The sequence below is a fragment of the Carcharhinus amblyrhynchos genome, chromosome 25, assembly GCF_965287045.1.
Source record: "Carcharhinus amblyrhynchos chromosome 25, sCarAmb.v2.hapA, whole genome shotgun sequence".
Lineage (NCBI taxonomy): Eukaryota > Metazoa > Chordata > Chondrichthyes > Carcharhiniformes > Carcharhinidae > Carcharhinus > Carcharhinus amblyrhynchos.
This window is the reverse complement of record NC_137348.1, coordinates 13,738,091-13,750,532: the sequence shown is the minus strand read 5'-3', so window position 1 is coordinate 13,750,532 and position 12,442 is coordinate 13,738,091. Positions and strand designations below refer to the sequence as shown.

At 41.2% G+C, this 12,442-nt stretch overlaps 1 protein-coding gene across 3 annotated transcripts in view; it reads left to right on the top strand.

The window, feature by feature from the left end:
• Positions 1–12,442, top strand: part of ak8 (adenylate kinase 8) — a 175,910-nt gene that overhangs the window by 73,218 nt on the left and 90,250 nt on the right. For all 3 annotated transcript variants that reach the window (XM_080212231.1, XM_080212230.1, XM_080212232.1), the window contains exons 7-8: positions 8,629–8,700; positions 11,157–11,357. In XM_080212231.1, coding sequence (XP_080068357.1) covers positions 8,629–8,700; positions 11,157–11,357 — 273 coding nt within the window. The remainder of the gene's footprint in view (positions 1–8,628; positions 8,701–11,156; positions 11,358–12,442) is intronic.

Genomic DNA, 12,442 nt, shown 5'->3' with positions numbered 1-12,442 from the left:
GCATGGGTATTAATCGCTTGTACATAATGCATTGTAATATTGTAATAATTGAGACATAATACATTGTAGTACACTCCTAAGAATATCTCCTTGCCTCTAGTTCTTTGTTATGATGAGCATTGTTCACGTCAATCAGATGTGGAACTTTGGTTCCTGCACAAAATGAAGATACGTTCCAAGCTCCACGGCCTGTCCCCTATGCAGTGTGTAACCTTCTAAGCTCAGTAATTGCCTGGGTTCAAGTTCTCCAGATTAGTGATACCTACACTTCAAAGTAGCTTTTGCTTATTGCAAGAATCTCATATCCAAGAGTCACAGGGTTCTGTGATGTTCTCTGTGTGCTCTCAGCAGCTTAGAGACAGGGCTGCCCTCCCATCCTGTCAGCATTCCTGACAGATAAAGATGTGGTGCTGAAAGGAACTGGTGATGAAGCTTGCCAAAAGATCAAGTGCTGTTAAAGTCCAAGTGCCATTTACATTTCAGCAGCGTCTCCATGACATGACCTTCTTCACAGATGTCAGGCATTCCCAGATGCAGTGTGAAGATTTCAGCAGTGCCCTCACTGCATCTTATCATCATTCTCCTGGAATTAAGGACTTCACAAATGTGGCTGCCTTGCCTGGCCAGTGCAATGGCTTCGTTGCCTGCATCCTCGCCTTCCAGGACGCCATCACCCTCATCCCTTTGACTTCCCACTCATCAGAAGAGACATACAGCTCCATCTTCTCATCATCTACGTCCTCCTGTCTCTTTGCATCGGCAGGTAGTGTAGCATGCATCAAGCCACGATGATATGTGACACCGTCTGTGAAGTGTATTAGAATGCTGTGCCCAATCTGTCAAGCCACTGGCACCTCATTTTCAGATCCCTATGGTGTACTCCACCAAACTCTGGGTTATGGTATGACCCTTCTTGTACCTTCTTTCAGCAGGGATCTGAGACACTGCATAGGTATAACCAGCCACATTCTTTGTGGGTAGCCTGTTTCCCCGAGGAGCCAATACTGCAGCCTCTGTTGTCCCTGGAAGATGTTAGGGACCTGAAACCTGCTGAGGATGTACCATTGTGGATGCTTCCAAATGCAAGTCTGTTTGTTACAGTTGCAGACCAGCTGAACATTGAGAGAGTTCATGTAATAGACTGCTTGTTGCCAAGGAGATTTAAGAGCCATCTGAATGCAGTTATTGGCACCCAGCACCTGTGGTAATCTGGAAATCTCTGCAAATCCCAATGCTCTTACTCCATGGCTCACCATATCTCTGTTGAAGCTGACAAACTTGTAACTTGTGTGCTTTGGAAAAAATGGTGCCCATGTCCCCTTGAATAGATTTCTTGCATTGGGATCCTCACGAACACTACACTATGTTGTGTGCACTCACCTATGTGTTACCCTTGAAGTCAGGTCAGTGGCTGCACAACTTCTAAAGGCAGTTATAAATGGCCATTCTAAAATCGCACCAACGTAGGATTTAAATTTGATGCGGAGATGCAGTGATCCTGGCACATGACCACTCTAATGAGATGCAAATGTATTTGAATTAAGTTCCTGGTGTTCTTTGATTGGAACCACGATCCACCATGGATGGATGAGGGGACAATTGCTTCTAGATTTATGTTGCTGGGAAATGCATCTAGAGTCTACTTGCAAGATCTTCCGGTCTTGCTACCAAACATGCCTGTCCCGATCGGGTGTGGAAAATTCCAGCCTTTGGATGAATTTGTTTGACACTGGAGGGAATTTTCCATACCCTGCTTTTGGAATGCAGGAATTACAAAGATGGCAGCAAATTGAGCAGGAGGCCCAAAACAGCTTACGTCATTGGGATTTCCCTGCGCCGTTGTCCCCACCACACCCCAGTGACATAATGGGGTTCCTGCCATACACTGACAGGAACCCCATTATAATATGTTTAAATATAATTAGTGGGCATCCCCATGTGGAAAGGTTCCCCCCTCATCAACATGATATTATGTTGGTACAGTTTATAACAGGTTTTTAAAAATGAGGAACTGGCAAACAACCCACATAGCAGGAGACAGTCACAGGAGCAGTGTCAGGGATAGTGTGGAGGCACTGCTGGAGAGGTCTGAGAGAAAAGTTCTAGGGGCTGCATATCCATGGTGGGGGTTGAGATGTCATCCCTGTCTGTGGTGGGGGGGAGAGGATTTGTGTGATGATGGGGGCTGAGTGATGGGTGTATCTTGTATATTTGGTGCCTCAGTCTGTGAAAAGCTGAGGTTGCTGGTAGGACAGGCTCCTTCAGAGTTATGGGACTTGCCTCCTTGATTTTTTTTTGTCTCAATGCTTAAAAATATGTTGGGAAAAGCTGGCAGTGTACTCGGCAGGCTGTACTCTGCTTTTCCTGACACTTAGGGAAAAATGAGAAAATTCTGCCCGCTGTCTCTGAGTGTGTCAACATCTAAAATAATTCCAACATGGAGATATTGGAATAAAAACAAGAAAAGCTGAAAATCTATAGAAAATAAACAGGAATATAGTCTTATGAGTTTGTTATAGAGCCATTGTCATTTATGGCACAGAAGAAGGTCAATCAGCCCACGGAATCTATGCCAGCTCTCTGTGGAGCAATCCAATTAGTCTCATTTCCATTGCTTGATCCCTGTACCCTGCAAGTTTATTTCCTTCCAGGGTCCATCCAATTTCCTTTTGAAATTATTGTCTCAGCTTCCACCATCCTCAAAGGCAGTGAGTGCCAGGTCATTGCAACTTGCTGTGTAAAAATGTTTTCCCTCATATCCCATTCAAGGAATTTCTATCATTCAAGGAGATCATGACTAATCCTTGAGCTAACTTCATATTCCAGCCTTTGCCCTTTATTTCTTAATACCTTTGGTTTACAAGAATATATCAATCTCAGATTTAAAATTATCAGTTGCTGTTTAGGAAGAGGTTTGGAGTCTTCTAACATCTGTTGAATGTAAAATTGTTTCCTAACTTTATTCCTAACCCAACGTTTTTACTTCATAGCCCATAGTTCCAGGCTCCCCAACCAGCAGAAATAGTTTCTCTCTATCTTAGCTGCTCCCCTCAATATTTTGAAAACTTTGACCAGATTATCCTTTAGCCTTCTAAATTCCAGGAATGCAATGCATTGTGCACTCTCTCCTTGTACTTTAGTTTATGGAGGCTAGGTATCACTCTGTTAACTCCCTCCACAGCAAATATATTCTCTCAAGGTGAGGTACCCACAGCTGCTGTAACCAGATGTGGTCTAACCAGTGTTTTATATGAGTTAGCATAACTTCTAACACCTTATATTCTAGTCCTCTGGATATAAAGGCCAACATTCAAATCGCCTTTTTGATTATTTTTTGTACCTATTCATGACAAGATGTGTAATTTAAGTGGATTGGTAAATTGCCCCTTAGTAAAATAAAGTTTATTTGGTCACAAGTCACTTACATTAACACTACAATGAAGTTACTGTGAAAATCCCCTAGTTGCCACATGCCGGCGCATGTTCGGGTACCCTGAGGGAGAATTTAGTATTGCCTGTGCACCTAACTAGCATGTCTTTTGGACTGTGGTAGGAAACCGGAATACCCAGAGGAAACCCACACAGCCACAGGGAGAACGTGCAGACTCTGCCCAGACAGTGACCCAAGGGGGATTTGAACCTGGTCCCTGGTGCTGTGAGGCAGCTGTGCCGCCAGGGTAATGTCAAAGGGATTAGCAGGGTAAAAATTTGGGGTTATGGGAATAGTACTTGAGTGGGATAGTACTTGAGGCAGAGAGTGGGGGTCAATGGGTGCTATTCGGATTGGCGGTTGGTGACTAGTGGAGTGCCCCAGGGGTCGGTGCTGGGGCCTCAGCTATTTACCATTTATATAGATGATCTGGAGGAGGGAACCGAGTGTATGGTGTCGAAATTTGTTGATGACGGCAAATTGTGCGGAGGGTGTGGAGAGTCTGCAGAAGGATCTAGATAGGCTGGGCGAATGGGCCAGGAACTGGCAAATGGAATTTAATGTTGGCAAATGTGAGGTTGTCCACTTTGGTAGGAATAATGGTAGGAAGGACTATTACTTACATGGCGAAAAACTGCAGCAGGCGGCGGTGCAGAGGGACCTCAGGGTCCTTGTGCATGAGTCGCAAAAACCCAGCCTACAGGTGCAGCAGGTGGTCAGGAAGGCAAATGGGATGCTGGCCTTCATAGCGAGGGGAATTGAATATAAAAGTAGGGAGGTCTTGCTGCAGCTGTATAGGGCACTGGTGAGGCCGCAGCTGGAGTACTGTGTGCAGTTTTGGTCGCCACACTTACACAAGGATATTTTGGCCTTGGAGGGAGTGCAGAGGAGGTTTACTAGGTTGCTACCGGAGTTGAGGGGGTTGAGCTATGAGGAGAGGCTGGATAAACTAGGCTTGTACTCGTTAGAGTTTAGAAGAATGAGGGGAGATCTCATTGAGACATATAAGATGATGAATGGGATGGATAGGATAGAGGTGGAGAGGCTCTTCCTACTCAGAAAGGACAGTAGGACTAGAGGGCACAGCCTCAAGATAAAGGGGGGGCGGTTTAGAACGGAGTTGAGGAGGAACTTCTTCACTCAAAGGGTGGTGAATCTCTGGAATTCTCTGCCCGTTGAAGTGGTGGAGGCTGCCTCGCTAAATATTTTTAAGACGCGGGTTGATAGGTTTTTGATAGGCAAGGGGATTAAGGGTTATGGGGAGAGGGTGGGAATGTGGAACTGAGCCACGACAGATCAGCTATGATCTTATTGAATGGCGGGGCAGGCTCGAGGGGCTAGATGGCCTACTCCTGCTCCTATTTCTTATGTTCTTATGTTCTTATGGGATTGTTGTCAGTGCAGGCTTGATGGGCTGAATGGCTTCCTTCTATGATTTTTATGTTAATTGATCATCAGATTCTCTTTGGACTTCCACTTTCCCTATTGCTGGCTTTTCACCATTAAGAAATTATTAAGTTCTATCCTTTTTGAATCCAAAATGGATGATCTCCCAGTTGCTTATATAGAAATCATTTACTACATGAAATATGTGAAAAAATTAATGATCTCCAGTAAGTCTAACCATGTGATGGAAGACTATGGTTATAAATATTACATCATAAGCTTGGGTCAAATTGATTTCCTACATGCATACCAGTAAGGCCAAATATTTTTTAAAAACCCTGAAAATACACTGTATCTTTGTTTTCAATGTATTTATACTTACCCGATTGAGAAAGTACACAACAGAAGCAACTGGAAAATACAGTGGCATACACTACTGTGTACAAAAGTCTGAAGTGTGACCTTAATCAGTTTACAGTTTAAGGCACCAATTTGAACAGGTCTCATACTGGATCATGTACATTCAATAACAATTATAAAATCTGTCCCATTTCAATGGGTACAAAAAGTAATCTGGCATGTAAAACAATAAGAAGAATATTTCTTCTCAACTTGAGCAAAATATCTTTATTCACTTTGGTCTTTTTTAGATAGTGATGATGCAAATTCCCCTAATTTGGTAAAATGTGCAAGTAATTTCTGCCTTCCTTGTCAAAAGAATTTATATTAAGAATTTGTGAAGTTGATGTTCCATTAATTGCCTAAGACCAATATCTGAATATTAGCTGGTAAAGTTTAATTATTGGGAATATTTGTTAGAAGAAATAAAAATTGGAGCATCAGGAAAGTTATACCATGGACGCCAAGAGGAAAAAGAAAAATAATCTGCTTTTCCTATAGTTGCAAGTGGATGGTGGTCTTGCAAATCCCTAACTAGTTAAATGCACTGAATTTTTCATTTCAGGTAACTATTTCAAGCAATCATCAGAGTTTGAGAATTCCTAGGGATTTAAGAAATATTTCTGAAGCCTCTGTTATTGAATGAAAGCTTTCAAAGGAACACAAAGCTTTGTCCCAGACCTAATAAACAGAATAATAGATGATTGCAACTTGTGGTATCGATTTTTTTCACCCATGAATTTAAAAAAAAGAGGGAGTTTCTGTAGAATGGAACTTCCACAAATATTAGACAAGACTTGGCAAGGGATAATTTTACAAAATCCCATTCCCCTGGAAAATATTCCAAAATCCCTGATGTGTTCTCCTGCTGGGTGAGGCTATAATTTTATTAAATTATGCATTTACTTTGCAACAGTTTTCTATCATAAAAGCATTCTGATATAGCAATGAAAATATAATTTCAAATGTTGTGTAATATATTTATATTTTCACTACCACACTTAGCTCAGATGGTTAGAGTGTGATGCTAATAAAGCCGAGGTCATGGGTTCCATTCCTGTATGGGCAAATGGAAAATTATATTAATGCCCTTGCTATTTTTGAGGCGGTCGATTAGCTCAGTTGGCTGGACAGCTGGTTAGTGATGCAAAGTGACGCCAACAGCGCAAGTTCAATTCGCACACTGGCTGAAGTTATTTGGGAAGGCCTGCCTTCTCAACCTTTTCCCTCACCTGGGGTGTGATGATCCTCAGGTTAAATCATCACAAGTCAGTTTCTCCCCCTCAAAGGGAAGAGCAGCCTGTGGTCATCTGGGAATATGGCAACTTTATCTTTTACTGCATTCATTATCCCTAATGTAAGATGTCAAGCACTATAATGTTTTAAGGCTTTATACAACAGCTTTTTCTCAAAAGTTGTAGGGTTCTAGGGACTATAAGAAAAGGATGGCATAGCACCTTGCAGCCCACCAAAATATTCCTTGGAAACATGTGATGCCAAAACACATGGTGGGTGATTTTATCATTACGTTGCAACCATTTTTGGGCGCGACGTGGTAATAAAGTGGGGCGTAAGGCGATTAGTGCGATCATGGAGTGGGGCTAATGGGGGGACGGGGCCTGCTGCCACTCAGCCTGTGATTGGTGGGAGGAGGGAGGGAGAGGGAGCCTGCTGCTACTCTATAGTGATCGGTGGGGGAGGGAGGGGTCCGTGATCAGTCTGAGCAGCGGGGGGATCAGCAGGGGCTGTATCTACGGCCAAGGGCCTCCATGATTATGGGGTTGGAGGGGAGCTGCTTCAGGCTGCCTGCACTAACAGGGGTTCGACAGCTCTCTCTTTTCTGTCAAACCACTGCTGTTGCTAATGTGCATGTGCAGCATCAGAGACCTACACATGCGCACTACCTTCCTCTGCAGGCTTTTGGGCATGTTAATCTCCTCCCTCAGGCTTCTGCAGCGAGCAACAGCTCGCTCAGAATTTTGCAGGCAGAGTACTTATGGGGGCACCTGAAAACACACCTAAAAGATGGATCTGAAACTCTCTCAGTTTCAAATTCAGCACTTAGACAAAAAAATAGTAAAATCGCCCCCATGTCAAAACCAGTGTCCAGCAAGGCCCTTAGCTCAGAGCGTTGAGACTTCAAAATTCCTGCTGAGTAGGATTTCAGCCCTGTCAACAACTAATAGCATGCAAATACACAGAAGTATAAAGGATATTGATAACTAACCTGCAGGTACCATACAATTCATAAAGCAGAACATATTTTATAACACTGCCAGCTGAGAAAATATTTAGTTAAGAGCTTTGAAAATGTTACTAATAGCTGTGTGCAGATTGAAGAAGTAGTTCAGCATAAGGCTTTTATTGAACTTCTTCTGATAATACTGGTGACCTCTCTGCTGAAACTAACCATAATGTAATTCTTTACAAGAAGAATTGAAACTATTTCATTTGCTACCTGATCCTTCTCTCACACACAGGTTGAGGGTAATTTACAACAGAGGGCCCACTAATGTTTTTTAAATACATGCAAGTGCAATTCACAATCATTCATGGTGGGAACCCCATTATCTCACTGGCTGTGAACGGGACAAGTGCTCCAGGAAATCTTGCCGACACAAATCCTGTTATTGGCCTCCCATGATCTTTTGCCATTTATTCCACAGCAAACAGAGGCACAAAATTGTGTCTAGAAATTTTATGTCGTCATGCCACAACAAATTATTTGTGATTCAAGTCTAATATAAAAATATTCAGAAGATCCATTGGACCTCCTTGGCACTAAAGCCTAGAAATGTAATGGTGCCATGCCCATTTTATGTTAAATAGGCACCTAAATGTCCAATTTGGCAAACAGCATGTGTGCACATTGCACACCTCTGTTGCTTCACAGACTTTCTAGGTAAAAGATCTCGTATAGGCTTCAACTAAGACTCACCTGGGGCAGACTTTAGATCCTTTGCAAGTGAAAATAAAGGGCTAAATGCCCCGCTTCTGCCTCCCTCCCAAAACTGGTCCCGATACTAATATTTAAAGAAGCCGTGTGCATTTTCTGCCATCTTAAATGAAAGATGATATAATCCAGGCAGACGTTGATGAAACATTCAGCTGATGTTAACTCTCAATCACCCGGATGCAGCTGGGTGGCTTAGATTAAAATTCCTCCAGTGTTTAAAAATGAGTTATTATAATTTGTTAATGCAAAGTAACTTCTTATGATTAACTAGTATATGTAAAATGCCTTGATAACTGAAATTGCTAGTCCTGGGGAGGTGCCATATTGAATTATATAATATTTTAGGGCTTAGTTCACTTTGGAGGTGGTGTAACAGTAGACAAAATTCAGTATTGCTCAATTAATGATTCCATTGTAAAATACAATTTTACATTAACTGCATTTTTTCCAACTGTAGTCATACTTGATGCCCCTGATACAGTGCTAATTGAGCGAAATCTTGGGAAAAGGATTGACATGACTACGGGAGGTAAGGTATACCATTTATAAATTAACTCTTTATCAAAGGTATACTTTATACTACTAGCTTGTAGCCAGTTTCATTTCTCTTGTGCCTTTCCTCTTACATTCTATGTATTTTTTGCTGCAAAATTTTAATGATTGAAACTATAGTTTTTTTACAAGAAGAAGCAAGTTGGTTCATTTTGCTTCTGCTGTACTGTGATTAATAGAGGCATCTATTGTAGAAATGTTTTGAGAAATCTTAAAACTGTCTTCTTGTTATAGGGGAAAAAGCTAGCCTATTTGATATCCTTAATGGTTCAATAGTCTCGTTTCTTTGTGACCTGGGAAGGTAGAGACATGTATATTGAACTGTGAGGTTTGACAGCAGAAAGATAAAAGAAAGGACTTGCATTTATATGGTGTCCTCCATACCCTCCAGACATCCCAGAGCAAGTTCATAGCCAATGAAATGAAGCTGCTGTTGCAATCTGGGCAGCCATTTTCACAGGACCAGATCTCACAAACAGCAAAATGACAGATGATCATATAATTTTATCACGTTGGTTGAGGAATAAATATTAGGTACAAGATACTTCATGCCATAATCTTGATTCAACATTTCAACCAAAAGATGGCACCTCTCTCAGATCATGTACTTCAGATTGGGGATTGAACCTACATCTGCTGACTCAAAAGCCGCAGAATGAAGGCTGATACTTGCAGGAAGTAATTTGGTTGCTAAAGAGAGAAAAGAGAAAGAGAAATAATTGATAATAAGCTTACAAATTCAAGAACAGAAAATGCTGGAAAATCTCAGCAGGTCTGTCAATGTCTGTGGAGAGAGAATAGGGCCAACATTTTGAGTCAGGATGACCATTCGTCAGACCCTTCAACAGCTCTGACGAAAGGTTATCCCCATTCAAAACGTTGGCTCTATTCACTCTCCACAGATACTGTCAGCCTGCTAAGATTTTCCAGCATTTTCTGTTTTTGTTACAGATTCTAGCATCCACAGTATTTTGCTTTTAGTTTTCATATTCACTCAGGAAGTCTGCATTTTACTTTAGTTTATTACATTATACCAATTATTTTACAATTGGATCTCTCTGATTCCTTTCGTACGCATACCAAAACAGGTGTGTGACCATCAGTTCATTAGCTATTTACTTATTTTCCATCCCTGTAATTTAGTTGTCATTATGGGAATCACTATTAACATCATCTAAAATATGAAGCACTCTTTCTTCACAGCTCATAGTGACCTTTCCCTTTGAATTCCTTCAGCCAAGTTTCTGTTCAGCATATAGCGCTAGTCAAGTCACTAAATATATCCATTGTGACATGATTGTGATGCTTTATCCATCTATTCCCCTCTTCAGTTCAATGGAGATTACTCCTCCAACTCCATTCGTTGTCTCTTCTTCATTGCCAAGCAACGAGTCACAGCTCAGTTGCATTCAGTTGCAATCCTATCTGTCCTAACATAGAAAACCATGATTGCTATTCCACTTCTGCAATTTTACCTTGAGACTGCCTTGAGATTCAAACCTTCCTCTCCCCTATTCTTATCCACATGCTGTCCTGCAGTATTACAGATAGGTGTGGGCTCATCTTTTATTTTTTTAAATGAGCATGTTATACAATGTCTAATAATTCGTTGCATTCCACAGTTTCATTAATATTGGGTGGTGCAGTGGATAGTGCTGCTGCCTCACAGTGCCAGGGACTCAGGTTCGATTTCTGGCTTGGGTCACTGTCTGTGTGGAGTTTGCATGTTCTCCCTGTGTCATGCTTGGGTTTCCTTCGGGTGCTCCGGTTTCCTCCCAAAGTCCAAAGACGTGCTGGTTAGGTGCATTGGCCGTACTAAATCCTTCCTCAGTATACCCGAACAGGTGCTGGAGTGTGGCAACTAGGGGATTTTTACAGTAACTTCATTGCATTGTTAATGTAAGCCGACTTGTAACTAATAAACAAACTTTAACTTTTTTTTGTTTTTCAAAAAGGTGCAATTTATCTCATATTAACATATTAAAAAGTATTTGTCATTGTCTCCATTGAAATTAAATTAAAATATTGTTCAAAAATTATTGTTGAAATTTGGACCATAAGTATAAAATTCCAGATCACTGTTTTCCTTAGGTAATAGATAATGATGATCTTTTAAGTATTTTATAGCACTTTTCCTATTATTCATTTCAAATAATCTTGCGTAATTACTATCCAGCCTATTATGAGCAACTCAATTAATCAAGTTTTAGCTGAAAAATTCTCATTGTTGACGATTACTGAATAAGTATGGTTACTGAGGCATTCAGATTAGCACAGATGGATATGTAATCAATGAAGTGGGTTTTGTTGTAGTCTTTGTTTTGCTTTTATGAACAAAGTTAGATTACTGTTCCTTTAAATGGAGTAGTTGGTATTTCATATTGTGTTTTACCAGTGCATTCTTTAAAGTTTACCTTTGCTTGTGCACTTTAGAAATATACCATACAACTTTCAACTGGCCAACGTCCAGTAAAATACAGAGCCGCCTAATAAAGCCTAAAGGAATAACAGAGGAAAAAACCGCGAAACAATTATTGGAATACCGCAGAGTCAGTCATGGGATACTGAATAGTTACAGTAAAAAATACCATATTGTTAATGCTGATCAGCCCTGTATTGATGTCTTTTCACAGGGTAAGTAATATTCTATAAACAGCCCTTTGCAGGAAAAGCTAGTAAGGTATCCTCTGTAGTTTGAAAGTTCCTTTTTGGTAACAAATGAAGCCATTGAGTGAAACTGTGAGTTATAAATCTTTTTAGACTGGTTTGAAATCCAACCCAACTTAATGAGATCAAATTCTCCAATATATGCTTTATTAACAATTCCTAATTTTAAATTATTTGTGGTATTCTATATTCTTTATAATATTCCTAGTAGGCAAATGCACCCGGGGAGACAGTGCCAGGAGACACATGAAGAGGGCACTGCCTAAGGGGTTCTGGCAGGGCAGGGCAGGTTAACCTTCTCCCAGTGGGGGAGGGGAAGGGGAAAGGAAAGGAGGTTGGGGGAGGGTTCTCCTTATATGTGATGAGGGGAGAGCCCCTATGACAGCAAGGACGGTGGGGAAGGGCCCTGATGGGATAGAGTGCTCCTGATACATGTGGTTAGAGAGCGCCTTAATGCTTGTGGGAGTTGGTCATTTTTGTCCATGGGGAATTGGGGGAATTTATTTTAAACACAGATTAGGGTACCATTTAAAGATGGTACCCCGATCTCTGTGGAGACGGCCGTGCCAGCTCTATCAAGTTTCGCAAGAATGATGAGGCTAACCATGCCCCCAGATTTTCTGTGCACTAAATGCCAGAAAATCTGGTCTTGGCTGTGATTCTGGAGAGAAACATGCCAGTTTTCAGTCAGACCCTGACACTTGGCCATTTTTTGGGGAAATTCCGCTCATTATTGTTTTTTAAAAGCTGATGTATGAAAAGAAACTACTTGCTGAGCAAAAGAATGTCAAAACAATAAATTGATAGTTTTTAAAAATTAGTACTAAATAAAGAAGGGCATTAGAGTGTGAAAGGGTGAGAGTGTGTGAGTGGAATTTTACCACCCTGTTGACAGCAAATTTTGTGGGAGTGGAGAATCTAGCGGGAGCCAAAATATCGTATTTGTGCCAGTGTGAAAACAGTTTGCAGGTTTCCTAATGGCAAGATAATGGTGAATCGCATATCCCACTAACTGGTGACGTGAATGCCATTTGCATTCATTACCATCTCAT